General features: G+C 42.2%; 1 protein-coding gene across 2 annotated transcripts in view; it reads left to right on the top strand.

Annotated features, from left to right (window-relative positions):
• Window positions 1-18,874, top strand: part of mkxa (mohawk homeobox a) — a 28,566-nt gene extending 9,692 nt beyond the window's left edge. For both annotated transcript variants that reach the window (XM_086307281.1, XM_086307280.1), the window contains 3 exons: window positions 810-1,193; window positions 15,690-15,723; window positions 15,827-18,874. In XM_086307281.1, coding sequence (XP_086163407.1) covers window positions 810-1,193; window positions 15,690-15,723; window positions 15,827-16,046 — 638 coding nt within the window. In that variant the 3' untranslated portion in view covers window positions 16,047-18,874. The remainder of the gene's footprint in view (window positions 1-809; window positions 1,194-15,689; window positions 15,724-15,826) is intronic.
• The last annotated feature ends 7,012 nt before the right edge of the window (window positions 18,875-25,886 follow it).

The raw sequence follows: 25,886 nt of genomic DNA, 5'->3' as shown, positions 1-25,886 counted from the left end.
TGATTCAGTAATGCTTCTTAAGTCTCGGCTGTGCTTCCCGCTCTTGAAGGAGAGCCAACGGGAGGGCAGGAGTGCCAGGTTCAAATCTCCCTGCCTCGTATTTGGATTCAAGTTCAGCTCAAAATAACCAGCACCCGAGTCAGATGGGACGCGCAGAACTTGGAAAATTATTTTAACTCTAGAAATACAATATTTGCTGAAGAAAATGTGCGTGATTGTTATATACACTTGTGCTAACTGGAGCTCCAGCCGCAATTCCTGTTTAAACTCCCCTTAATGCATTGACTGAGTTCCATGTGCAGTAGTAGAGATCGGAATCTTTAAAACATTTTATGCATTTTGGGCATTTAGCACTGATTAAGTACAGTGTTTAGCTTGTGAACTACATATGTGGTAACTGTGGGTTTATGTGCAGTCAGTGACTGCGACAGTATTGTTTGCACACAATGACAGAAACCTGAAAGCAAATGAAACACAACAAATACAAATCCATATCATCCAATATAACATTTCCATTAAGGAACAGTGTCCAACTTCTATAGCTCATGTTTAGAAAATTAAAAAAAAAAAATCTAAATTTTTTGAAATCTCTTAATAAATATATAAACGTGTAACATGAACTTGAAAAGGTTTGTGTGATTCACAGTTCTAATCTTACCCCCTCCTCCTTAATTCAAGTCTTTTGATCGGCTGATCCTCTCAAACGCAAATTCTGAACAGCAGTTGAGTGCGGCGTCTGCTGACAGCTGTGAAAGTGTAAGAATATATTTCTGCAGTCCATCTAAATGAGTATTCTTATCCTGGCACAGATGGGGACAACCCTCAGAGGACACAGAGTAGCCCCGAGGAGCTCAACAAGCCCATGTACCAGAGTGTGATCAAGAAGGAGGGCTCCTCCATGGTGGGGATGGCCATGGGCATGGGCATGGGCATGAGCATGGGTATGGGCGCGGGGCTGCGTTCGGCCGCCGAAGCCGCCTCACTGGCAGAGGACTACGTGTCTCCACCCAAGTACAAGAGCAGCCTGCTGCACCGTTACCTGAATGACTCGCTGCGCCACGTCATGGTGGCCAACGCCGTCATGGACGCTCGAAAGAGAAACCACTCCGGCTCTTTCAGCTCCAACGAGTATGACGATGAGCTGCTCTCGCCGTCCTCCTCTGAGGCTGAGGCGAACTTTGTTTATCGGGCTGGTAAGAAGCCACATTTCTTGCATTCTTTCCCTTTAAGAGTCTCCTTCACACACACACGCCATCCTTCACTTTTGTTCTTTTTCTGTCCCCTCCATCTGCACATTTTGTTTTAATTCCTGCAGCTGGTCCATCTTTTTTTCCCAGCTGTCTGTCTCTCTGCTTGCCTCCCTGCTTGTGTCGATAGTATATGACGCTTTATCTGGGTTGCCAGAGCACACCCTTTAACTGTCTTTTCACATGACGTTTGACTTGCTCAATGAGATTCTTGTGACCACTGAGACCTAGTTAGCAGAGCTTGAGTGTTAAGAAGAGTTTGATTAAATTATAGCAATATCCAGCGTGTGTCCAGCACCCTAACACAAACTCGTATACACATTTGTGAACCCATGTGCATAAATGTGTCTTTCACCCACCCACAGGCAGCTCTTCTGACCTAAATGCCAGACACAACAGGGCCATGTGCATCATGCTTACATTCACACTACTGTTTGGGATGCCTTTGATTGTGACACAAAGTCCTGCTGACAGAGCAGGGCAAACAGCCTCTGTGTGTGTCTTTAAGCATAAACTTGTTTTTTTTAACTAAAAAAGGATTTTTTTTTCATCTCTGACGTACAAAAATCTGCAGTTTCCACCAAAACCAACATCATCCTAAAAGGTCAGCTCTATTTTACATCACTTCCACTGCTGCTAATGTCTTTACAGTCAGTAGAGTTGGAGGGATCATTTTCCTCCCTCTAGAAGAAGACACTTGCTTCCGTTCATTTTCTACAGAATGAAAACACTTTCATATCAAAACAGAGGATAGATTTTGTTTTTCTATGCCTATTTTAGTATTTTGATATTTTCCACTCTGCTGCTGTGTTTTAGTAGAAATGTCATGGAATGGAATTCCCCACAAGGAAATGATCCTTAAAAAATGTTTCCTAACTTTTACATGTTTTTATCTAGGGCATTGCTTTTTTTCATTTCAAGCTAGAGTTAACTTTATCAGTTTTATCTTTTTAACAAATTAATAGAAATAAAAGCAGCATGGTAAAATATTACATAGGGACTTAGTGGAGTCACTAATCTTTTATGAGGACCTTAAAAGAAGTGTGTGTATTATTGTTTTGAATTAAAATAAAAATTCCAAGTTTTCATTGTCGGTTCTTAGAAATGAGTTCCTTTAAGTCTCGGTCTTCTGACTTGAAGAGAGTCGAATCAATTAACTGTTCTCTGAAGTTATTAAATTCTGTTTCTAAAAAAGCCCTATTAGCATGTTTTGTTGTTTTAGGAAAGCATACCCGTAGTTGTTTTTGCACATTACATTACAGTAATGAGTCACCCTGAAATAATTACCCCAGTTGACTGCAGTTAGCTTGTTTTTAAGTCTGCCGGGGGAAAGCTGTGCTTTTTAACCCGAATAAGATAAAATGTCTCATAGCGATATCATTGACGCCGATGTTCTTCTAACCGTGAAGTCACTGTCAGCCCGAAGCAAATCACAAAAGCTTTGTAGCCTACAGAGGCTTTCACGGCGCTTCAGCTCACAGCTCGTCTGTGGCGAGAACAATCAGAGGTCTTCCTCAGCTGAGAACACTGGGCCATTTGTTCAAGCAGACTTCATAACCAATAGTAACGTTTTCACTTTCTGCAGAGCATGGACAGGACCTGGAGGGCCTGGATCTGAAGGTGTAGGTGGTGGAGTAATGGAGAGCATGTGTGTGTGTGTGTGTGTGTGTGTGTGTGTGTGTGTGTGTGAGTGAGAGGGGGGGGACAAACGTGGACAAATGTGTTTCCTATTATCTGAGCATGAAGGAGCGTGTGGGGGTTGGTTTGTATGAAACGCAACAACGACTGCAACGGGTACAATTGCCTTTATCAAAAAAAAGAAGAACTTCAAACCCCTTGACCTGAACGAACATCAGGCTTTTTTCACAGTGAAGCACCTGTTGAGACTTACAGATGGAGAAAGAAAGAAAGAGACGGATAGACCAAGTGAGACTTATAACTCCTTTCTACCAGATTTTAATAAGAGAACTCCCCTCCCACCAAAAAAGGATTAATTCATCTGGCTGACCTGCTGTTTTTAATAGAGGCTAACTATTTTATCTCTATAGCTGATATAACTTCTTGGCTTTGAGGTGTCCCTCTTGGATTTCTCGGGCTTTGGCACCATTACAGAAGTGTTACTCTCTTACATGCAAGAGAAGCTTTCAAATCCGCACATGGAAAGTTCTCAGAGGCGGCGTTGACTCATGGGATCGAACACCTGCCGGGGGCTCTCCGATCTGATCGACCTGCTCAAAGAAACGAAACAAAAGAAAAAAGTCGAGAAGATGAAATTTTAATACCGCATCTGATTCCCCCGACAGAGCAGAGAGAGAAATCACTTTAAGCTCGGGCTTGCGTCACTTCCTCTGCAACTTTTGAATATTTTTTTTCCTCCTGTGGGCTCCGCTTCCCAGATACTTGTGCAGTGAACACATTCCTCTTTTGCAAATAGTTTTATTGTGTTTTTATAATAAGAGAAAAATGTTTCCCCGAGTACCTGATTTCACATAAATCTGTGCTTACATCAGAAACGCAGAGAAAAAAGAAGACAGAATAAATCAACTTTAAGCTCTCTGAATGTTCCCCTGCTTTCTTTCTGACAGTGACAAAACGTCTGACATTTTCACTCAGCAGGGAGAAACAGAATTTAAACGTAGAAAAACAACAGCTTAAACACAAAACGATGTCTCTCGGTGCATTCTTTTGCCGAATTCCAGCTTGTGAACAACCACTTGCGATTGGTCAAAGCAAAAGTGGCGTGCCTGGCAACCATTGTGCCATTGGCTAAAAGTCCGTTAATAGGCCAGTTGGTTGTTGTGGCCTGAGCCCCTGTGACTACAGAGGGCAGTCAGACGTGGTAGGAGATGGTGAGTGTAGATTTACCCCAGTGGAAAACTAAACTTCTGCCAGCTTGAAAGGACTCACATACAATTCACAGGCCTCATACAAGCATAGGCACACACACATCCAGTACAAACACACACATGCACACTGCAGTCCAAAGCCTGTGGGGAATTTCATTGAACACAAGGAGCAATAGAATTCCATCACACACGCCAGGGGTTTCATGCCAAATTACCCTTTAATGGGATATTAAATGGCAGGAATCTGGCCGAGTGTTTTTCTTGTTGCTCGGTACCAGATTTCGCCCCGTCTGATATCATATAGATCATTATACGCCAAATAACTCCCAACGTTTCTGCGGGTGGAGACTGAGAGATCTTGGTCAGACGTTTTACATGAGATTGACAGTAGTGCATTTTCTCAGGTTCTACCCTTTATGGACGTTGGTTACAGCTGAGTACAGTAGCCTGATGGTGAATGTAGAGTTCTTGCCAGTGCATCTATTGATGTGGGAAAGCCCCAATAACTGCAACCTAGTCAGCGGCCAACAGCAAGTTCCCAGTAATGAGATTTTTATTTGCCTCTTTAAAGTCATGCCTCTATTAGGTTGAGATACTGTTAATAGCTGTTATCACCATCCTAAAACAGAATAAAAATGGCAGCATGTAGGTGTTAGCATGCTAACATTTGCTCATACACAGATTTTGTGAAGACACTGCATTTCGATGATTTTAGAAACGTTTTGATGTCATTTCTGCGCTAAATGCAAAGTGAGAGGACCACAAAATCATTCATTTTGTAGTTGCCATAATTGTACCCATGAAGTATCGTGAAACTCCCCCAAAAGTTGTTGAGATATTGCAGCCTGGACCAAAGTACTTGTGCAACCGCACAAAATTAGAGAAAAAAGCCTTTTAGAAATCATCAGTTTTTTCTTTCTTTTCAGCTGAGGCCGATTGGTCAAAAGCACTGAACTAAGTTAAAAAGTCAACCGTAGAACACTTTCCCCTTTTGCTGCCAGTGAATTCCTGGAACCTGTCCCATACGTTTTCACCAAAAAAAAGAAAGTGGCACAGTAAAGTTGTTGGGCTTAAAGTTGCAACCAGTGATAACATGTATGGGAGAGGTTACTACAATAAACTCAACAATGATTCTCAGAGAATTCTGTTGGCCATAAAAAATACCCAGACCAAGGCTACGTCATGTTTGGTACTCAAACCTGTCCACATGTGGTCTGCTTATCAACAGGTGCCAAGGTAGAAATGATTCTTCACTCTTGCTCAAGATGACGTGATAATTTTGAGTAAAATACAACTGAAATCTATAAAATCAAAGGTTTATTTACTCAAAGAATTAATATTTAAGAAAAATGCACTCAGTACAAACTGAATGTATACAAGTCATTTGAACAGGTTCCTTTAGATTTAACATCTTGTGTTGTAATTATGTAACAAAATTACACTGAAAATTTACATGCAATCAACTTTTTTGGACGAATAAAGTTTTTTTAAGGGTACTGCCATTTGAACTGGCTTGGCATGAGCCCCGGCAATATGCTTGCGAGAAAGAGGTAAAAGTTATTCTTCCTGAGGGGAACGTGAATATCTAGCAGCTAAAAGTGAAATATTTGTGTCGAAACCTGCCAAAATCGTGTAATTATTTATTTTTGTCACTTCCACTTGATACTTCCACTATTTATTGCATTTCCCATCAATAAGTCTATGAATTAGAGGATTTCTGCCACCGAGAGAAACAAACTGGCCCATTATTTATCACATTCAACTGACTTAAATCTAAAACTGGTGGTTTTTAACACGTAGGATTCTTAGAAACCTGTTCAATGAAAACAGCAGTGCTTGACAGGAGCCGCTGAGGTCCTAAGGGCCTTTCAAATTAGGCTGGAGCAAGTGCCAGACAGTTATTGAATCCTGGAGAGTTTCGTAGCACTTAAGGAGCTGTCGACTTGTCCAGGTGAATGGAAGAAGTCGTCTCATTGTGGAAAAAAACACCCAGAGTGTTTGGATTCCTTGTCGTGAGGTGGAAGGGTAGAGAGATGTGATGGTCACTGGCGATAAAAAGAGATTTCTATCATGATTGTTTTCATATTTTCGACTAACAAGATATACTTAACTGGATTTCCCTTACTCTCTCTTGTTTCCTCTCCAAAGAAAAAAACCCGACTGGGATGATTTTTGTAGCAGTGTTGTTCAGGGATGCCGGCTGTTATGACTGATTTAAGGCTCTAATGTCTTTCTTGCTTGGGCGGCAGGGTAATTTACTGTAAGCCACAGAGTAACAGGAAAGACAGCGCTCGATACAGGGACACTTGATGACAATGAGCCACTCCTGGCGAGTGATGGATGAAGACTCGTTGTCTCAGGAATTCAAAGATGTGGATAGACTGGCTACAATTTGCTCTTTCCACAATTTCATAGGAAAGAAGAAAGGGAAGACAGAAAGAGGAGGAGGTTGGAGATGTTGTTCCAAGGCGGCAGCTTTTGCCAAGACTGACTGGGTTCAGGTTCGGCTTTAGAAATCAATTTGGACAGCATGAGAGGGAGGAGAGGGAGGCGCTTGGTCCATCCAGATCAAGAGTTGAGTTTCCCCAGAAGTGGCCCGTTGGGAGGGAAAAGACAGCGTGGTGGCAGTGACTAAGACACACAGAGAGTGTGGTTGGAAGAAGTGAGTGTGTGCATGTGTGTGCATTCTTGTTTTTTTTCTCAAAAAGATAGGAAGATGAGGGGAAAAACTGGGGACATCTGGTTGGCCCTTACTTTGTGATGGGGTTGTTTCGCACAGGACTGGGACTTGGGGATTGGGTGAGACTACTAACAATTAAACTGAGGTGTAGGAAAAGTTCATCCAAATTACAAAAGTGATCTATATATTTTTGTACTTACCCCTTGCGGTGTCTGGTCATGCAGATTGTTAATAACCATAACAAACGCCTCTGAAAAGTCTTCCAACTCATTTGGGAGATGGTTGGAATTTTATTTGTCCTCCTCAGAGCATTGAAAAATTTCTTCAAAAAAAAAAAAAAAGCAGCAGTGATTATTTCCAAAGAAGCTGTGTCCCCTGGTGCAAAGAACTCACCGCCAACTGAATTTTCTGGTAGAAAGGAGCTCCAGTAACAACTGTTGAAACCGTTTAAACCCTTTTTTAATTTAAAGACATAACAATGATGTAAAGTATGCATATTCAGACTAACTTTGGATTGAGTGAAATTATGTAAGCTTGATCTCACTTACAAGAAAAAGCAGGTTTCTTGATAGTGAAGATGATTTAAATTTTTGATGTGATAATATAGTTTGTTTCAGTGTTGCCACACAGCAGAGCCTTTGGGAATCACTGCAGTAGACAGTGGATTGAAGCCTGTATGAATAAGCATTATGAAATCAGTGTTGTTTTATGCAAAGCTATAGCTATACATCAGTGATATCTGTGTGCTCGTGAATGTTCAGGAAATTTACTATAAGCTATTAAAGTTTTATTGCCCTAATAAGAGTAATATTTGCTGCCTCCACCAAGGAGCTTGTGTGATTGGTTTTGGCTTGTCTGTTTGTTTGCAAATACTTATGTTAACATAAAAGTTACGGACAGGTTTGCAGAAATGGGATGAGGCCCAACATCGAGCTGGATCTGAATAGAGGAATTTTTGGAAGGATTACTTTTTTCATTGTGAAGATGTCATCTTCATAGACGTGTATCGAATTCAAACAAGAAAAAAAACATTCAAAACATTGCTTGAATTTACCAAGAAAATATCACAAATTAATATGGATGTCCTTCTAGATCCAGGGCCTCAGTTTATGCGTGGTACAAAATGAATTTTGAGCTTTGTTGGAAGTATGCAGGCTTGGACTGCTCTTGTTTGTATTACGTAATGATTTTCCAGCATTTTTTCCAATGAATTCGAAAGGTTTCAAGATAAAAATGCATTCGTAATGTTCAGTATAATTTGTTCTTTGAAAGCAGCTATTATCTTTCTTTATATGTTCTGTTTTTACAGTGGTGGACGGTCATATTAAACTTGGCAAACTCCAAGTAAACCCCATAAACCAATAGCTGACTTTGATAGGTCTTTGATTTGTATGACTTTCAGCCTCAATACAGTTATTTTAGGCATACAGCTCTAACTGTGAGCTAAGAGGCTCCACCCACCTTTCCACCACCCACCCTCTGTTTAAAACTTCTGTTTGGAACTCATGCCCAATCAGAGGAAAGCTGGCTTAAAGGGAGAAGAAGCTAAAATGGCTCATTTCAGACAATGGAACAAAATAAAAGCAGCACCAAGCCTTCCAATAAGGATTATTTTTGAACTGTGACTCATGTAGAGCTACTCTAGCAGAGTTCATTAATAATAAAAAAAATACTGAGCTAGAAATGGGTGTAATAGGTCCACTTTAACATAGTATATTAAGGTATATAAGTGTCCTACCGCTGCAGCTGTGTTTTTTTTTCCGTCTTGTCACGCACAGCAGAAAATAGAACTAAGAAAGGACGAGATTAGACACACATAATATGACACATAAGTGTCCTTCAGGGTGTGGCTGGTCCAACGGTGGGAACAACTAGGAGTTGGCAAAGGTTAGGCATAATCCTGGCATTAAGCTGTGGGACAGCTTCAGGCAAATGGAAAGGTGGATAAAAAAGACAGAGAGGAAGAAAAAAAACCCTCATGGTGAACCTCTCTGACTGGAAGATGGGATATTGGCTTCTGACCACTAAACAGAGGCTGGATGAGAGGCAACCAGAGAGGACAGCAGCAGACTGAGACAGTGCTCATCCTGTGGAGAAGTGTTAACAGACAAACACCAGCACAGACACTGTTTATACGCAACTGCCTAACATAGAACTTGAAGAGGGCAGAATAATAAGCCCTCACAAGCTGATAGTTTTTAAATCATCAGTACACCAAGGCTTCTAGGGACGGACACACACACACAAACACACACACACACACATAATCATTTCATCGGATTCAGAAAGCACAGCTGCCTGCCTAGTCAGAGAAACTGAGCCACGCTGCCCTGTTCCGTATAAAACACAAATTGTTTCCATTTTAAAAACCCAGCCGTGTCGAGAACAATCGTTTGCCATCGCGTTCCCACGGGATGGAGGAGAGAGGAGAGAGTTTAACGAGCGAGCCGAGGTGTGACCCAGCAAGGACGTGGAACACACATACGCAGAAATCCCCCAAGAGTGTGAGAGAGTCCTGCAACTACCACTGCAGACAATTGCAACATAATAATGCAGTGTGTGCAGCACAAACATATCATTTGGCCAGATCCCCCTGAAAAAAAGGTTATTTTTGCACACATGTAAACACTTAAAAATCTGAATAATGTTTACTTGTGGTTTTCGCTTTTCCTTCCCCCCCCGTCCTAATTTGTGTGTTTTCTGCACCACAAGCAGTTGCCGTTCATCCCCGAGGATGTCGCTGAGAAAGCTGTGATGAAAGGGTCTGCCTGAGGAGACTGGGCCCCGCTTTTTTAAATCTCTTTTGTACCTGCCGCGTCAAAGCGGTGATAAGAGGCTCATCTGTTCATCATCAGCGATGTGTCCCAGTCGAACGTGATCCTGTTTTTAATCTTTCTGCGGCCACCCATGCTCACATCTCATTCCACTTCCTAATTCCCCTTGGTTCCTCTTTTGGATGCTGTGGCAGTCCACCCACAGCCACACAGACAAGACACTTGCACACATTGCCATGACATCGTATTTACTTCTTCTTCGTCGAGACGCGCTCCTTATTTTGGCTGATTTACGGGGGCCCTGATTACTCTCTGTTTACTGGCACTCGTAAACACAATGACAACCTGGCAGCGTTTAAACATTTCAAGCACTGTTATTATTTCTCCATCTAGCAAGAAGACACAAGGCAATCCTCAATGCTAGGATCTTGGTTATCTGCCCCCAACCGCAGCCACAGCACCAGTGTGTCATCTGCCGGGCAGACATGGAAAAGGAAAAAAAAAGAAGAAAAAAGAAAGCACAGAAAAAGCAGGAGATGAACGTCGTTTTTGGGCAGCAGCTCAGTATCTGTCTGGCCATGTCAGCGCATGTATGTTGGATTTAATAGTTTAAGAGCTAATTATTCAATATTTTTGTAAGCGATGAAAGTGTTGTCAGGGCGAATGGAGAAGGCATTAAATTCACGCCATGTATGATGTCTTTGGCTAGCTGAGTGGAATTGACAGTTTGCTTCGTTGGAGCCTCAGACTTTGTTCAAACGCGGCAGAGACGGGGAAAGGAATGGCTGGGAGGGGTGATATAAAAGTAGGGTTGGCAGCGCACGAGGCAAGCTGAGTGCCAAGGCATCCCTAACTTCATTTACAGACTCTTCTTGACATTATAAAAAAGCACAGAGCATCAGAGAAATATAATAAAAAGAGAAATCTTAGGCTCGCACGTCGGGCTTAAAGTGGCAGAAAGAAAGAAGCTCAAAAAGGCGTCGCAGCACCTGAGGGTTTTTGGCATTTCCTTTAGCCAAGTCTTCTTGACTTGGCTAAAAGTAATTAATGCATCTTCTGATATTGATTTGACTTCACATCAGGTGAGCTCATCACAGTTCTATCCTGTAGGTCGAGCGCAGCGTTGTGATTCACCTGTGGTGATGGTAACTTCTGACTCATCCTCGGGTTTGGGCGGGCTTCAAAGAGGCTGCTTAATGACATGATGGTCCATTCCTATCCTGTGGTTGCACAGGTCAGCGGTGACCAGATTGTCCAGTCTGCAGCACCACTCTGGTTCTCATCAGGTCCTGTTAGGGGAAATCAGCTTAGCTCATTTCCTACTTTAACAGTCGAGTTTGGATTCTGTCTCTGCGTCCAGATTCACCGGCCTTCGTCCAGTGGTGGAATATTTTCTCATTCAGAGCAAAGTAAACATATTTTCCCTTCTACCCAGTGACTTTCTACACTGCCTTTATTAGTATAGCCTAATACATTTAATAATAAATAATTAACAGATCTCTCAGTTTAGCCAATTTTGAGAAGAACTTTTTAAGATTCACAGAATTTATTCATGATTTATTTCAAAACTGGCAGCCCAGACAATTGTTAGTTTAGCTTTCCATCCATACTGGTAGTCTTACATATCCAGACAAAGCACATCATTTCTGCATCATCTTTAAATGTATCTAAAGTGAACACATGTTCAGGTTTCAAATGGATTAGGCTTCTCTAAGGACTCCCTACACACAGTTGATACAATGCTCCTATGATGTACAGATTAAGCAAAAGAAGATCCAGTGTGTTACACTGGACAGGGTGATCCGAAGGGCCAGCTCTGTTCTAGGATGCCCTCTGGACCCAGTGGAGGTGGTGAGTGACAGGAGAATGGCGGCTAAGCTGTCATCCCTGTTGGACAACGTCTCCCACCCCATGCAGCAGACTGTGACAGCACTGAGCAGCTCCTTCAGTGGGAGACTGCGGCACCCACGGTGTGGGACGGAGAGATTACGCAGGTCTTTCCTCCCCACTGCTGTCAGACTCCACAACAAAGACTTTAACTGAACAAACACACACATCCACACATGTGCAATAACACTAAGTGCAATAATCTTTTCTGGCATCGTTGTATTTTTACTCAGTTGTATATAGCATTCGTATTCTATTTTTATCTTATTGTATATTTTTATTCTATTTTATTCTACTGTATATAGTATATTATTTTATTCTATTCTGTACAGCTGTGTACTGTATTTATTCTTATTGTATTCTAATTTTTTGCGTCATAACTTTTGCACTGTCCACTTCCTGCTGTGACAAAACAAATTTCCCACGTGTGGGACTAATAAAGGTTATCTTATCTTATCTTAATACTTAAGCTGTAGACATGCTGGTAGAGCCAAGCTAGCTGTTTCTCCTCGCTTCTAACATTCCAAGCAAAAAGTGCTGATAGCTCTAATGCAGTCACCTCAAACTGAAGACCAAAGCCCCACCAACCTGCATGCACCTCAGCCCTTCTCTTTGCAGGGAGAAGCCTGTTAGAAGAAAGATTTAAAGGGAGTGTTGCCTTAAAGGGAGAGCACTTGTTTCAGTCAACAGGGCTGCACCAATGCATGATATAAGATGAATAAGGATTATACACCTCTGTGAATCATGCAGACCTACTCTAGCAGAGCCAGAGAATAAAAATATGGAGATTGAAATTAGCATAAAAGACCTATAAGTGTTAGAATTGTTAAACCCTCTTGCTTTAAAATTGAGCCATCTTTTCTGTTTCTAGGTAATCATTTGTTTTCAATTTCTATTCCATTCTTATTTTTAGACTCTTTATACTATCCATGGTGACGAGAAATTATTCTGGATAATACTAAGGCTAAAAGCCTGCAATATCATAAAATGCCCTTGCGTGTGTGTATGTGTGTGTGTGTGTGTGTGCTTATTTGTCTGTCGGATTCAGCCCAGCCCACGGTTTGTGCAACTCAGCTTTCCTTGTTTATTGTTGCGAGTTGCTAACAACAGCTCCAGATGGTAATGATGATAGTCAGCCACTCTCCTCTGCAGCCATCTTAACAGGTGGAACCTCATAACCTCAATAATTTGTCAGCCCCTGCTTGTTTCCCTCGTTTTCACCAAGTTTTGTTAAAGCTACTTTTTCTTTTTTTTTCTCCTATGTTCTTTTCCCCCTTCCCCTCCATCATCCCGCTGTGATGTTAAGTGAGCTAGTATTTTTGGACTTCCAGCACAATGCCAGAAACCATCAGACTTCTTAGCTTTCCCCTTTGGCGGTCCGTGCAACCCCACTGTCAGTGAAGCCCAAAGGCAACAGCAAAGTTGACTGAGTATTCAGTAGCAAAGTAGTTGAGTTTAAAAAAGGAAAAAAAAAGTGAAAATAATAAAAAAAAATCTTCAGTGATTTATTGGCCATTTATTGAGTCTTTGGCGCTGCTCTTGTTTTTAAAAATCCCAGTTTTAGATGTTTTAGGCAAAGGGCTTTGGAAACAGAGTTTTTCTGCAAGCAGTGGTGCATTTTCAAAATCTGGGGTCCAAGGGGTTGAGAGCTGGTGTCTAGTCCCCAATGAGGGCCTTGGAGTGCAGGGTGGCAAAGGTCATCCTTGCAACCACCTGCTAGAAAGCTCAGAAAACACAGTTTTATGTGTGTGTTCTGAAAGGAATCATCTGGACAGTGGCTGCCTCACACACCCTGGAAACACTTAAAGCTGTGGATGGAAAGTCTCAAACGCTGCACTTCAGATCCCACAAACACACACACACTTTTCTTCTGCCTGTTGTTTGTCTTTGATGTTGCTGCTATCAGTTGCTGTCACCAACCGATCTTTACACCAGGCACCACAGCCGTAAACACTGAGCTAATGTATCTCGAAGGCAGGGGGGCAGGGGGCATAAACAGCGCATGAAAACTGTGTAATTTGGCCAGCACTGTGATTACGGAGTGTTGTGCACATTTTTAATCAGGACCAATCTGTTTTGGAGCCCTGGCAACAATCAGGAAAGAAAGATGGAGATAGGGTGCAGGGAGGATGGCTTCACAGTTTTCAAGTATTCAGTTGACACTGGCAATTTAGGCAATTAATTTGAAGAATGGCTGAAGAAATATAGAGGGATTAAAAACTGGAGACTAAGAAGAGATGGATAATATCAGGGGCTTTAAAAAAACCTGCTCTTGACATAGCACAGAGTCACTCTTTATTAAAACAGACGGGAAACATTGCATTTGTTTTGGCTGGTTCCTGACGAGTACCTCAATCAGGGGGTATTACAGCAAATCAAAAGGTGAACAGTCGACCTGGGGGACATCAGTAAAGGAAAAGGGGACTCGCTGATGAAGTGAGATAAAGGCAGAGCAAAAGACGGGACAGCAGGGAGTTGTGGTCGGATGGGAATGAGAGGATTTTTTTTGGAACACTTACACGCTGAAGCCCCAAATCTCATCCTGTGGTTTGTAGTACTGGGTTATCACGTCCTCATCGCTCTCACACACGTGCACACACACATTCCTGCTCTTCTTCTGTCTAAGAATGATTGGCTTCTTCTGTCTGTCTCTTTCTCTCTCCCTCTCTCTGTGGATTACACCTATTACGGAATGAGCGGGAAAAGCGCAGGAAATGTTATAATCAGGCTCGCATTAGCTCTGGGGCCTCTTGAACCCCGACGCTGTCATGAAAGAGGAACAGAGCGCGGCGTTGGGAGTAATTAGGCGCTTCAAGCCTGAACGCTGTATCCAGATATTTGGAAAATCTACGGAGGGTTTGGCGAGGTTAGAGGTGACACAACAGAACGGTTAAATGTTGCATGTGCTTTCCCCGTCGCTGAACGAGCTTTGGCTCCTTTGCTCTCAGTGGGTCTCTGTTGGCTATGTCGAAGCCTGAACACAGTGTCCTCGCTCAACCTCTTCCAGTCCCTTCTTACCACGATAGCAAATGAAATTCCAGCGAGAATGAAGGGTGCAGATTTTTATTAGCAAAGGAGAACGTTAATGCACGCCCGCCAACTGCTGCCTTGTGGTGACGGTGGCTGGTGGAAGGGTCTCGTTAAAACACTAGCTCAGGTTTAGACACTTGCTTTATGGGGAAATGCGACATTGGCGGGGTATAAAAGACTGGGTGACCCTGTGCTGTTGGTGAGAACATTCAGGAAATCAGATTGACAGCCGAGCAGGAGACAACCCAGGTATGACGAACTCTGTTATCTTTGGACGAAATGAAAATTTGGGGAGAGTTTGCCCTCCTTTGAACATTCTTGAGTCATCCAGTCATCTATATCTGGTCAAGACCGAACTTCTTAAAAGCTCATGGGGCCTCAGACGCGTGTTTAGTTAACTTAAAGAGAGCGCCCGGGGGCGACGCGACTAGAAAAATCCAGATGCTCTGCTTTTTTCTTTTTGGTTAATGCCTCATGAAACGCCAAGCCTGTGTCCTCATACTCACTGTTGGGCAGATCTCACCTAAGGCTGGAACCAAGACAGCAGGACAGGTTCAGCTCAAACACCCAAATGAACTCCTCTTTCACTCACACACACGCATTCAGGCAACAAGAGCACACTGAAATAAACACACTGGTTGCCCCGAAGAGAAGTTGGGTTTCATTGTTTAATGACTCTGCTATTCCCTCTGCTAATGTTTCACATATGAGATAAAGATTGCTCCCATTTGAAGAGAGGAAAAAAGAAAGGGAGAGCAGGCATCCATCTTTCTCTCACTGACTCACTTGCTGCCTTTTCATTCCCCCTTTAAATCTTCTGCGCTCAGTCATTTTTGATCTGATTTCCTCAGACAACTCAATTACGTTGGCCCGGGCCCATTTGTTTTCCAACAAAATATTAGAGAATGGAGCTTGTGAGTCATAAGAAACATCTTTCAACTCGATCCTATTAGTCACCTTGTTTCTTGACGGCTTATTGCAAAAAAACCCCAAAAACAACAAAAAAAACGTCCTTTTTGTCCAGCATCTGAGCGAAGAGAGAAAACAGAGCAACACATGTTTTCACAAAGCAGGGTGTACGCATAAGAGCGCACAGCATAGACCTCACACACTACTGCACACACACTGCGAGAGTGTATGTTCAGCGACATTCCAATAAATCCTCATTGACCCCGATGAACTCAGCAAAATTAACCTTTTTTTCTCTCTCTCTCCTTGCTTTCAGAAACCACAGAGCATGGATCAAGTAAATGTGACAGGTGAGCAGCCTTTCTCTTAACGCTGCAGACCAGATCGAGTCATTTGCATTTGCGAGCTGATCGTAACGCTCTCTGTTTTTGTCCTTTCGTGTTGCATGGTCAGCTCGCTCATCAGCAGCAGCGGTGGCCCCAGAGCCACACAGAAAGAAAAGGCGAAAGGCAAAGACGAGACATACTGGAAGGAGATCAACGCCGCCATGGCCTTGACCAACCTGGCACAGGGGAAGGACAGTGCCTCCGGGACCACCAGCTGCATTATCCAGAAGTCCTCTCATATAGCAGAGATCAAGACTGTCAAAGTGCCGCTGGTGCAGAAATATTAGCCTGGACGTCGTCCTCCCGTCCCCTCTATGCAAACCAGCAAACATTCCTGTTTCAGCAAACTCACCAGAGTCCAAATAAACTCCCCCCTCCCCACCCCAAAATGAAAAGAACTGTTGTTTAGGGAGGGTGGTCGTGGGGTGGGGGTATTTGAAGTCAGGAAGTGTGAGGCAGAAAAAGAACTTTCATTCTTTTTGGTTGTTATTGATGTCTGAAAAAAAAGGTTCATAAGAGGCCTTGGCTATCTTCTCTTTTGCGAGTACTAGTTTTAGCAGCAGTATTTCCTTAAAAAAAAAAAAGAAAAAAACTTTTGTAATGTTAACTTATTTTTTTTCATGTTTTATTTTTTATTTCTTCTTTTTTTAACGCTACAAATTGAGTCTTTTTGCCAAAGTGCCTTTGTTGTTTAGACAAATAACTCACTGACTGTGGTCGATGTGGAGCACAGATACTGACGTGCCTCTGGAACACTTTTTTAGGGTCCCAGTCAAGATTCAGGATTCAGGATTCAATTTGTGAATGAAAATTCCCAGCAACAGCATGTGCCTTAAGGGCTGAGTGAGCTCAGCAATCCGAGGCGCCGACGAACTCGAGTGGCACACACTTGTACGGGTGCGCACTGGGCTTGGGAAAATGCCCGGTGTGAATCCTCTGAAGGCATTGTTCTTGTTTTGACTGGAGTCTTCATTTTGACTGTAAACTGAACTCTGTCCCAGTCCCAGCCACGTCGATGGCGGGCCAACAGCAACTGCTGGCTACGCAGATAAGCAGCCAGCTCTCTCCTCCTTGTCCACATCTCGGCCTTGGATTTCATTAACCAGCGAAGGATTCCTTTCTTATCATGGCTTTTTACTTGCTCAAATGTGCACATGACACTCAGCTGGACCCAAATGAAGACGCGGTGACAAAGATATACGCATTAGAGGCGTGCTTTAAGGCTCAGTGGAGGAATGCCATGACCTAAAAGGGATGTTTTTGCTTTGCATTATCAGTGTTTTATGCGGACACTGTTGCCTTTTCACGTCTGCGCTCAGAACAAGATGGTCCAGTATGAGAAAAAAAAGCCACCGCCACGAGCACCCCCAGCCTTTTGATCCTCAGCCCTCTCAGCTGTTTAGCATTACATTCTAATTGCTGTTTACAAGGAGCCAGAGAACAGGCTTAAAAGTTTGACTTTCTTCCCCTTTGCTCCGTTTTTTTTACCCCTGACTTCAAAAATACATTTCAGTATTATCTTTTCGTCGGCCAAGCAAGTATTTGTTATTGTCCGTCTGTGTGTGTGTGTCTGTTTTGTTCTTGATCAAAACTCAGTTTCTCTTAAGCATCAAGCGCTTCTTCTGTCATCCAATGGAAAGAATCTAGAATGTACTAATGTACGGTGCATATGTTAGAAACGTTTGGGGGGACCGATGCCAACTTCACAAACAGGGGGAATGAAATTGAAGTCAATGGGAGAAGTTGAAGTTGGCTTTCTGTGCTGACTTTTTAATTTTATGTATATCTTCAAGGTACTGTTTATATGTGTCAAAATGTACACTCCTTCAGAAATTGTGCAGTTTTCCTTCTTTTTTTTGACAAACCCAGACTGTGCATCTGGTCAAGGACTTTGAGAGGGAGTGAAGCTGCACAAAGTAACTTTTTGACCTTTTTATGTGTCTTGAATGTGCAAACTGTTTAAAAAAAAAAGCTGCACTTACAGTTTTCAGTGGAGGTGTTTTTACATAAAAATGAATGGAAGTAAAGAGAAATGAAGGACAACTCTATGTTATTCCTGTTAGTGTGACTATGGAAGTATTATGGAATGAATCGCACTAGCCACTCCCCAGGCACTATTTGCTTATGCAGGTGGGGGGGCTCCCACATGTGTTTTTTATACACCTGATCCAGGCAGGGTGGCTGCGGGGTACCATCGGACCCGCTCCTTGTGTTTCTAATCGCACTTCTGAACCTCTGGGCCGCTCGTGACCCTCACACCTCACACAATACCCGCTTTCTGGGAAGAGGCAGAGCAAAAGGACGGAGGCTTCAGAGACAACAAAGATGCATTTGTTGTTCCTACCTGCCCCCCCCCCCTCCCCCAAAGAAAACCCTACAAGTATAAACAAAGCCACGAGTTTTGGTACTGTATATGTCTTTCTCCAGCACAAACCATGCTTTCACAACCATGCTGACGAATGGAAAGCAAACGTATATTAAAGCTTATAAATTATTATTTCAGACTTTGTCGAAACAAAGAAAGTGGTGACCATAGTTTGGTTCTTTTATTGTTAAGTTATATAAATTGAAATGTTATGTTTATTTGTTTGTTTGTTTTGATAGAGACTGGATTTTCAATCCAATGACCAAACACATATCTCCTCATCTTGTCCGATTTGCTCTCATGTAAAATATCTTTTATAAAAACAGTTGTTACTTGATGAAAGCAATGAATAAACCTCTAAATGAAATCGATGGGGTTTGGGGTTTGTTTTTGTTTGTTTTTTTCCATGTTACTGGTAGAGATGGCATGATACCACTTTTTTATGTCCGATACCGATACCGATATCATAAATTTGGATATCTGCCGATACCGATATGAATCCGATATAGTGTTTTTTAATCAACAAAACTGTTTTTTAAATATCTTGCTGCATTTTGTATAAGTTCATACTCAAGTTTAAAACAACAACTACACTAAAGCTATTCTGTTATACCTGTATCCAAAAAAAATATTTCATAGTTCAGCAATACTGATCAATCTAATAAACTTAAACCTACACCATCCTCCCTATTCTGGTATTTTAAAGAGTACTTAGCATATATATTAAGCAACCTAACTAATAGGGTTCCAACTCCCAGCAACAATAAAAATAAATAAATAAAAAATAGGGAACCACCCCTCACACTCCACCTCATGATGCTTAATCGACGTAATCAACCTTAATTTGATGCAGTGTGAAAAAAATGCACAGAAATCAATTATTTTTCAAGAAATATTAAATAGATTCAACATCTTTCTTCAACAAAATTGCAGACTGCACAGATGGTACCTTCACAAAGGAAAAAGTACTATAGCTTACTAGGGTATATATATATATATATATATTAGACTTAATAGTTACTATATACAGTAATGGACTTCTATTCATTTTGCATCAAATTAAAACTTTGGCTGTCAGATAATTATTTATTAAAAGCTCGACATTTTAAATGAGAATAAGAAAGAAAAGTATGTCTTTGTGCCCCCTTTTCCCTGTTAATGCCCTATCGGCCCCCCTGGCTAAACTTTGCTAGATCCGCCCCTGCACAGTTACCAGCCGTCAGCTACGTAGGAAAAGATCCTCGAGTAGAAAGTAATATTAAATAAATTCTAACAACAGCTTATCAAGCTTAAACGTTCTGCTGTTGTTCAGCCGCTGGTTTCCTCTTTCTGGTGCAAAGTGGGCCAAAAGCAAACAAGAGAGACGTACTCCCGACAGAAAAGCCGATCAGCTGATCGTTAAGCAGTTTCATGATTGAAGTAGCAGCAAGAAGAGGCAGTCGTTTGTTAAGCTTAACGCAGGAATGCTTTACAAACATTCAGAGATGGACTTACACACTTGCTTTACTTCTCTCGGGGATAACTTTGTCGGAGATGAAATGCCGGGTTGCTAGCGAAGCTCCACATGCTATCCAGACCACCGACAGGTCCCGCATGCCACAGCCGCTCTATCACGTGATGCATACTGCTCGACGTGCTAACGTTCTGAGGTGAGTTACGGCGTGTTGCAAGTTTTGTGAGGTGCTTTCGTGATATTTAATGGATCGGATTACATTTTTTATTTTTCTCCGATATCCGATCCAGTAATTTAGGTCAGTATCGGACCGATACCGATACGTAATATCGGATCGGTCCATCTCTAGTTACTGGTTCACTAACGAACTTAATACCAAGCAACAACTTCCACGGGTGAAAATTAAGCCAATGTGGAAGTTCCTGTAACCTTCCTCATTTGGCCAATTGAGGCCCTCTGTTTCGCAGACAGGTATCTGTTTGTGCTGATAGGGCGATTAACTGTGATAAATAGAAGAGGAATCACAAATCTGCTGTTGTCTGCATACACAACAAAAATTGCACCAAATGGAATTTCACATTAGCTTGCAGGTCAAGCCAGAAGCTCATAGGTTTGAAAAGAAAACAAGAGTACAACCTTTTAAGTTGAGCCTCCTATTGCAAAGAGATGCATGTTGTGCAAGCTGACTCTGACTGATTGCAACCCGTTGGCAATCTGTCCACATTTTGAAATTAGTTGGCAATGATTTGCAAACCTTCAACAATCTGTCTGACAGTGATTGCAGTCAGACTGTTGTTGTTTGGAGACAGGTCACTGTAACTACTTGCAATCAGCTGCTGAAAGTAAAAACAAGTAAGAAGAAAAAAAACAAGAAACCAACAATTTTTCCTAGTGGTAAGTAGGCTGCCATTCTATTTTCACTCTAGTGTGACTGAGCTGTGATATTACTTACAACTACGTGCATCTGGCCTTGTTAACCAAGCTTCCTAGTGTTAACTGATAACTTAGCACTCCACCCTCTGATCCTTTAACACACCCCAAAAAACAAAAAGGCAATTCTCAAATCAAGGCTTTAAAACAGGCTATTACAAGCTACAGGTGGTTAAGGTGGGTACATGCATATACAATTAAAGCTTAAATGTTAAAAAATTGCTAACATGTTAAACTGTTAGCAATATCAGCAATCACCGGAAGTGACGCTTTCATCGTAGATGTAAAGAACATTGGTGAGAAATGTGATTGTTGGGTTTTTCTCTGTATCTATGAAGCGCCTTGAGGCGACTTTTGTTGTGATTTGGCGCTATATAAATAAAATTGAATTGAATTGAAATTGAAAAATGTGCGATCAAATGTAGGGTTTCTACATGTAAAAAAAAGAAGAAACACAAAAACGTATATAGCCTGTGTGGAACTGAGGAGATTTGTAATAAATCTATTTGGGTTTACAACAATAAGCGAAACCTCTAATAGTACGTTCAGTTACTTTATTCAGTTATAGTCCAGATTTAAACACAAACTGAAGAAATTTTACATGGTAAGAGTATTTAGAGAGAATGAAAGTGCCGCAAATTACACACAGGAGTGTTATTTTTTATCATTTCAAACGTTTTGATGAGTGAAGAACATGCAAACACAAATTCTGTAAACAGTCACTTTGGGCAACTTTAGCCTTCTTTTGTATATGTAAGGAGGCCAAAGTTTTAATTCCATCTACGGGCCACGGCTCGACACTAAATGTAATATAGGAGATGTTTGTTTATGACACAAAAGGCGTGGTGGTTTTTAAGAGCTAAACAAACTAATCATGACAAACCATTGGGAGAGCTGAATGTACACAGCAGTTAGCTGCGTCAACCGCATACCACACATTAGTGGTTTGGGCCCCAGCGTTTGCTATCTCATGTGTATTTTTGCTACCTTAACGAGAATGTTTGACTTTATTTGTTCAACTTGGGATCACATCAAAATCTGTCTCTTTGCAGTTGAAGAGAGCAGAAGGAGATAAATGGCTTTGAATATAGGTTTCATAAAGTTTTGGTTTTCTATATCCTCTGTCATGATGTGGATACCTACTATAGTCTGCGACTATAATTTGAACATTTGCGGTACGGTGGATTCTGCATGATAAAGCCAACAGACAAAGCAACAAGCTTTTATACAGTGATGTGGCACCTCAGGAAGTCCAGGGGAAAGACTGAATTTATGCCTCACACTTCCGAGGTGTGTCCTTTTCCTTGGGGCTCAGTCCTTCCTGTATATTAATGGCTCTACCATGCCACTGCGTTTCCCAAACCTGAGCTCTGCCACGGAGCTGAGGCCAAGACCTCTCTCTTGGCAGGAGAGGTAACAAGCTAGAGGAAACAAGGCTGCAAGGGTTTTGTAAGATGGTGACAGAGCTTTTACCAAACTGAAGGGAGTGAACACCACAATCTGGCTAGTGTTGCAAGAGGCATCCTGTGGTTTCATTACGAATCAGAACCAATCAGGATGTCCCCTCGGTTTTCCTGTTACACAGCTGTCTCTGGACCTGCGAGATGGCTCTCGCTGACACTTCCTGAAAGAATCCTTTCAGCTTTTTTGACCTCTCATCCCTCACTGCACTTAGCTGGCCAAACCCCAGATTCCCTGAGCAACATTTTCCATTGAAAACCTAAGTGATATTCCACTCTGCCTATAGCTTTCCCAGTCACCTTTTTATCTGTGGCTTCTCTGCATTTGCTGGTGAAGGACTTGACAGGAGGCATGGAAGTGCACGGTTATCTCAGCGCATGAGACAGACTTCTCTGGACTTCACCTTCGCCATTTTGCTGCAAACTAAACTCTCGCTGACACCAGGTAAAACCACACAGAGGGAAATCTAAGAAAGCAGACGTTCTGAAAACCATTTCCCCATTCGATGAAGAAACACGACTCCAGTGGCATGCTGAAGTAATTAGTTACCTTGCTGCGAAGGATGCTTCGAGGAGCCTCTGTTCATTCAAACCAGGACTTTGTCTTTTGGATGCAAATACAAGGGAACCGCTGGGCCTAATTGTTAGATTCCTGAAAGAATTGACTGATTAAAAAATTCATCCGGCCTTGCAATCATTTCAGGTTTGGGACTGTTTTGGATCAACTGGAACTTCATGGGTGTTTGAGAAGGCGAGACATTAAGGCCACCGCTTAGATCACGGACACTGTGTGAACAGAACTAATCACATGGGAGGGAAAAAGGGTCAGCGAAGCCTTATTATTACAAATTAGACCCTATAAATTATTATGTTTTCCCAATGGGCACATCTGTACTGTAGATCAGTTTCACTTTAAGTTTGCATTAGTCTGGGAGCTTTGAGTAGACATGCAAGAATGAGCTGAACTGCACTGCACAGTGAGCGCATAGATAACAAACTAAAAGGATTACTTTCATTATTTCAGATTTTTGTTTTACCTGTAGATATTTCATTTTCACAGTGAAGACAACATTTTTTTCACCCAAGAAGGAATCCGACTCCTGCCTTTCACGCTTCATTTGTCTTGTCTTACGTTCTCTTTCATTATGTATCATTTCCTCAAATCACTCACATTCCGCCTTTCTCTTCTTGATTCCATTATTATATTAAAGCCACATTTCTCTGCACTTCTTCTGCGTTGCGCTTTATTGTGGTGTGGTTTCTGACTCCCTCTCCTTGTTGAGCTAACCTAAGGCAGTTGAAAAATATTTCCTGTCTTCGTTTCTCATAATAAACGTCTTCGCAAACCACCGAGAACAAGACGGAGAGAGCCGTGCTTACACGGAACCGCAAGTAAACACTGGTTTTGGCCAAACGAGGACACGCTGGGTGTTATTACAGGTGGACATCATCTCCGTTTTGTTTTGAGAGAGGGTCGGAGGGAAAATTGTGACACATGCCAGTTTGAAACAAAAAAGGTCAGTTGCACTTGTAAGAACAGCATGTGGAGGCATGCACATTGTTCTGACCTGAGAGCACTAGGAAATGGATAAGTGTAGGTGGTTGAGTTGCCAGAGTAAACTCCTCTCACAGAAAAGAGAGACATGCTCTTCGTGAAACGGAACACGAACGGGTCTTCGGGGGCAGGAAATCTATGCTTTGATACCTGGTGTCAAGTTTTTCAGCTTTCATTCACATGATTTCATTGACCGCAGGCGCTCCTACATGTGCCGCGCCGTGTTGTCGGCAAGAAAATGCTTACACAAAGTCCAACCACGCAAATCGTGTGTTCCTCTCCTCCGTAAACTGACATAATCCCAGTCGCAGTCTCACCGCAAAGCCCTGCAACACAACAGCTCTCATGTTCAGCGCTGTTGTCCAGAGGTTAGTCAGATCTTTTACTGTTTCCCTCTACCATCCAAACAAGCCCACCATGAACCGCCACATGAAGTAGAGCTCCCTGTTTGTTTATTGGAGGACAATGCTTGTGAATTTCCTCCCTGGATCCCTCTTTTCAGTCCATCCAAGTGTCACACACGCACACAGTGATAGTAACAATGCTGCACAAGCAGTTAAGCTGCCTGCACCTCAGCTGTTTCCCAACAGCCTAAATCCTGGTAATTGGCCTTCCCCTGAGCTCCTGAGACAGGCCGACTAAACAGCTGCTACAAACAATGACACCCCTTCCAGAGGTGTTGTGTTCCCAAGCCAACATACAGCTGCCAACAAGGGATCAGGGACAGGCAGGATGACATGCAAGCCAAGGGGTGAGAACTGGTACTTTTACTTGTGTTGGTGCAAACAAAAGTCAAGAAGACATATCTATTTTCATATACACATGAAATCCCCCAATGGGAGTCGGTATGTCCATATTTCAGCACTTAAAATTACCCTGAGAATGTTTTGAACTCAGTTTCTCTTTTGAGTTGGACTTGAGATTATTCACAGTCATTGTTTTGGAATTGATGAACTCCAAACTTGCTGCTGGCCTTCCAGCATCCGGCCTCATCAAAGTACAATGCATCTCGTTTCAGATCCAAAGGGGAACCGTGGAAGGATTTGAAATGCCTCAGGACTCAATGTTCGCCCCAAGTTTGTACTTACTTTCACAATGCGTTACTAACAAACACGATTTTCTAGATCTGCTGCTCCATAGATTAGCACCATTATGATCAGCAGTCTAAATGCTAGGACACTGGTTCCCAGCCTGGGAGTCAAAATTGGCAAAGGGGAGAGATTAGAATAAAAAAAAAGTTCTCTCTCCCGTCTAACCCCTCCAACCAGACCAGCATGTGCATAGAAACACCCTATAAATAGTAACGCCAAACACTACATAGACATTTGGCTTTACAAATGACAGGAACTCCACTTTCTTTAGTAAAACTGCTCTGTTTAACCCATTCATCCACCACATCCCACTGCCAATGTGGACACTTTTTCTGAAGCCTGAAACCAGATCCCACAGGAGGTGCACAAGTCAAATTTCCTCTCAGACAACTTTAATCACAGTTTGCTGAAAGGTTATTACTGCATGTTTCCCCAGTGATGCCTACCCCAGCTTTAAGTGTCATTTGTTCAGCTGTGTACTTTTTAATGCAAAGCTGCCATTATTTTGTGTGTGTGTTATGACAACCTGACATCAATCAAGGTTTAAGGTTAAGGTTAGACTAGTCTAAATTCAGCTACTGTAGTTAAGGACACAATAGCACAATTATCGCTGTCTTATCAAAGGCACTGTCAATGTCATGTCACCTAAAACAGTGTCAGCTACTGTCGAAAACAACTTTTTTCTAGGCCTTAATATAGCAGTCGTATTGGAACATGGAAGAGTTAGAAAATTTGGTGTACAGGCAAAGGACATGGTCATGAGGTTTCATAACTTTCATTACAAACAGGCCTTATTGTTCCGCAGGAAGAAACCTTTCATTTAAGTCTTATTTCGGTTCCTGTGAATGAACTTTGGGTGTTGCCAGTTAGCGAGGCAGCATAATTCAAAAATAACACTCATGGCGGCACGATAAGCCATGATTGCATGATTGTTGTTTTCGCATTCTGTGGTGTCACCAGCAGCCACTTTGCCCTCCAATGCTGATATGGCTCCCCATTCCATGTGGGGTAAAACCTCAGCCAGGCACTGAAATGTGGGTTTTAGCCTGATGTATTGAGCAGTTGAGGAAAGTGGAATCTTGCAAGGTTTGCAATTTGCACACAGAGTGCCTCATTGAGGTGGGTGCATCATGGTCCCACTTTCCACATGTAAAAAAAAAAGGAGTTCTTGGATTTTTTACTCAGATGGGCACACAACTTTAACTTTTCTCTCTCTCTCTCTCTCTCTCTCTTTATTTTTGCTTAGATATAGTTAATAAATACATTCTGTTGT

Source organism: Aulonocara sp. 'chitande type north' Nkhata Bay, linkage group LG9 (genome assembly GCF_057382095.1).
Source record: "Aulonocara sp. 'chitande type north' Nkhata Bay isolate Kocher_YH1m ecotype deep benthic linkage group LG9, A_spYH_male_GT1.1, whole genome shotgun sequence".
NCBI classification, from domain to species: Eukaryota; Metazoa; Chordata; class Actinopteri; order Cichliformes; family Cichlidae; genus Aulonocara; species Aulonocara sp. 'chitande type north' Nkhata Bay.
The sequence above is the reverse complement of the archived record's forward strand: the minus strand, read 5'-3'. Positions and strand labels throughout refer to the sequence as shown.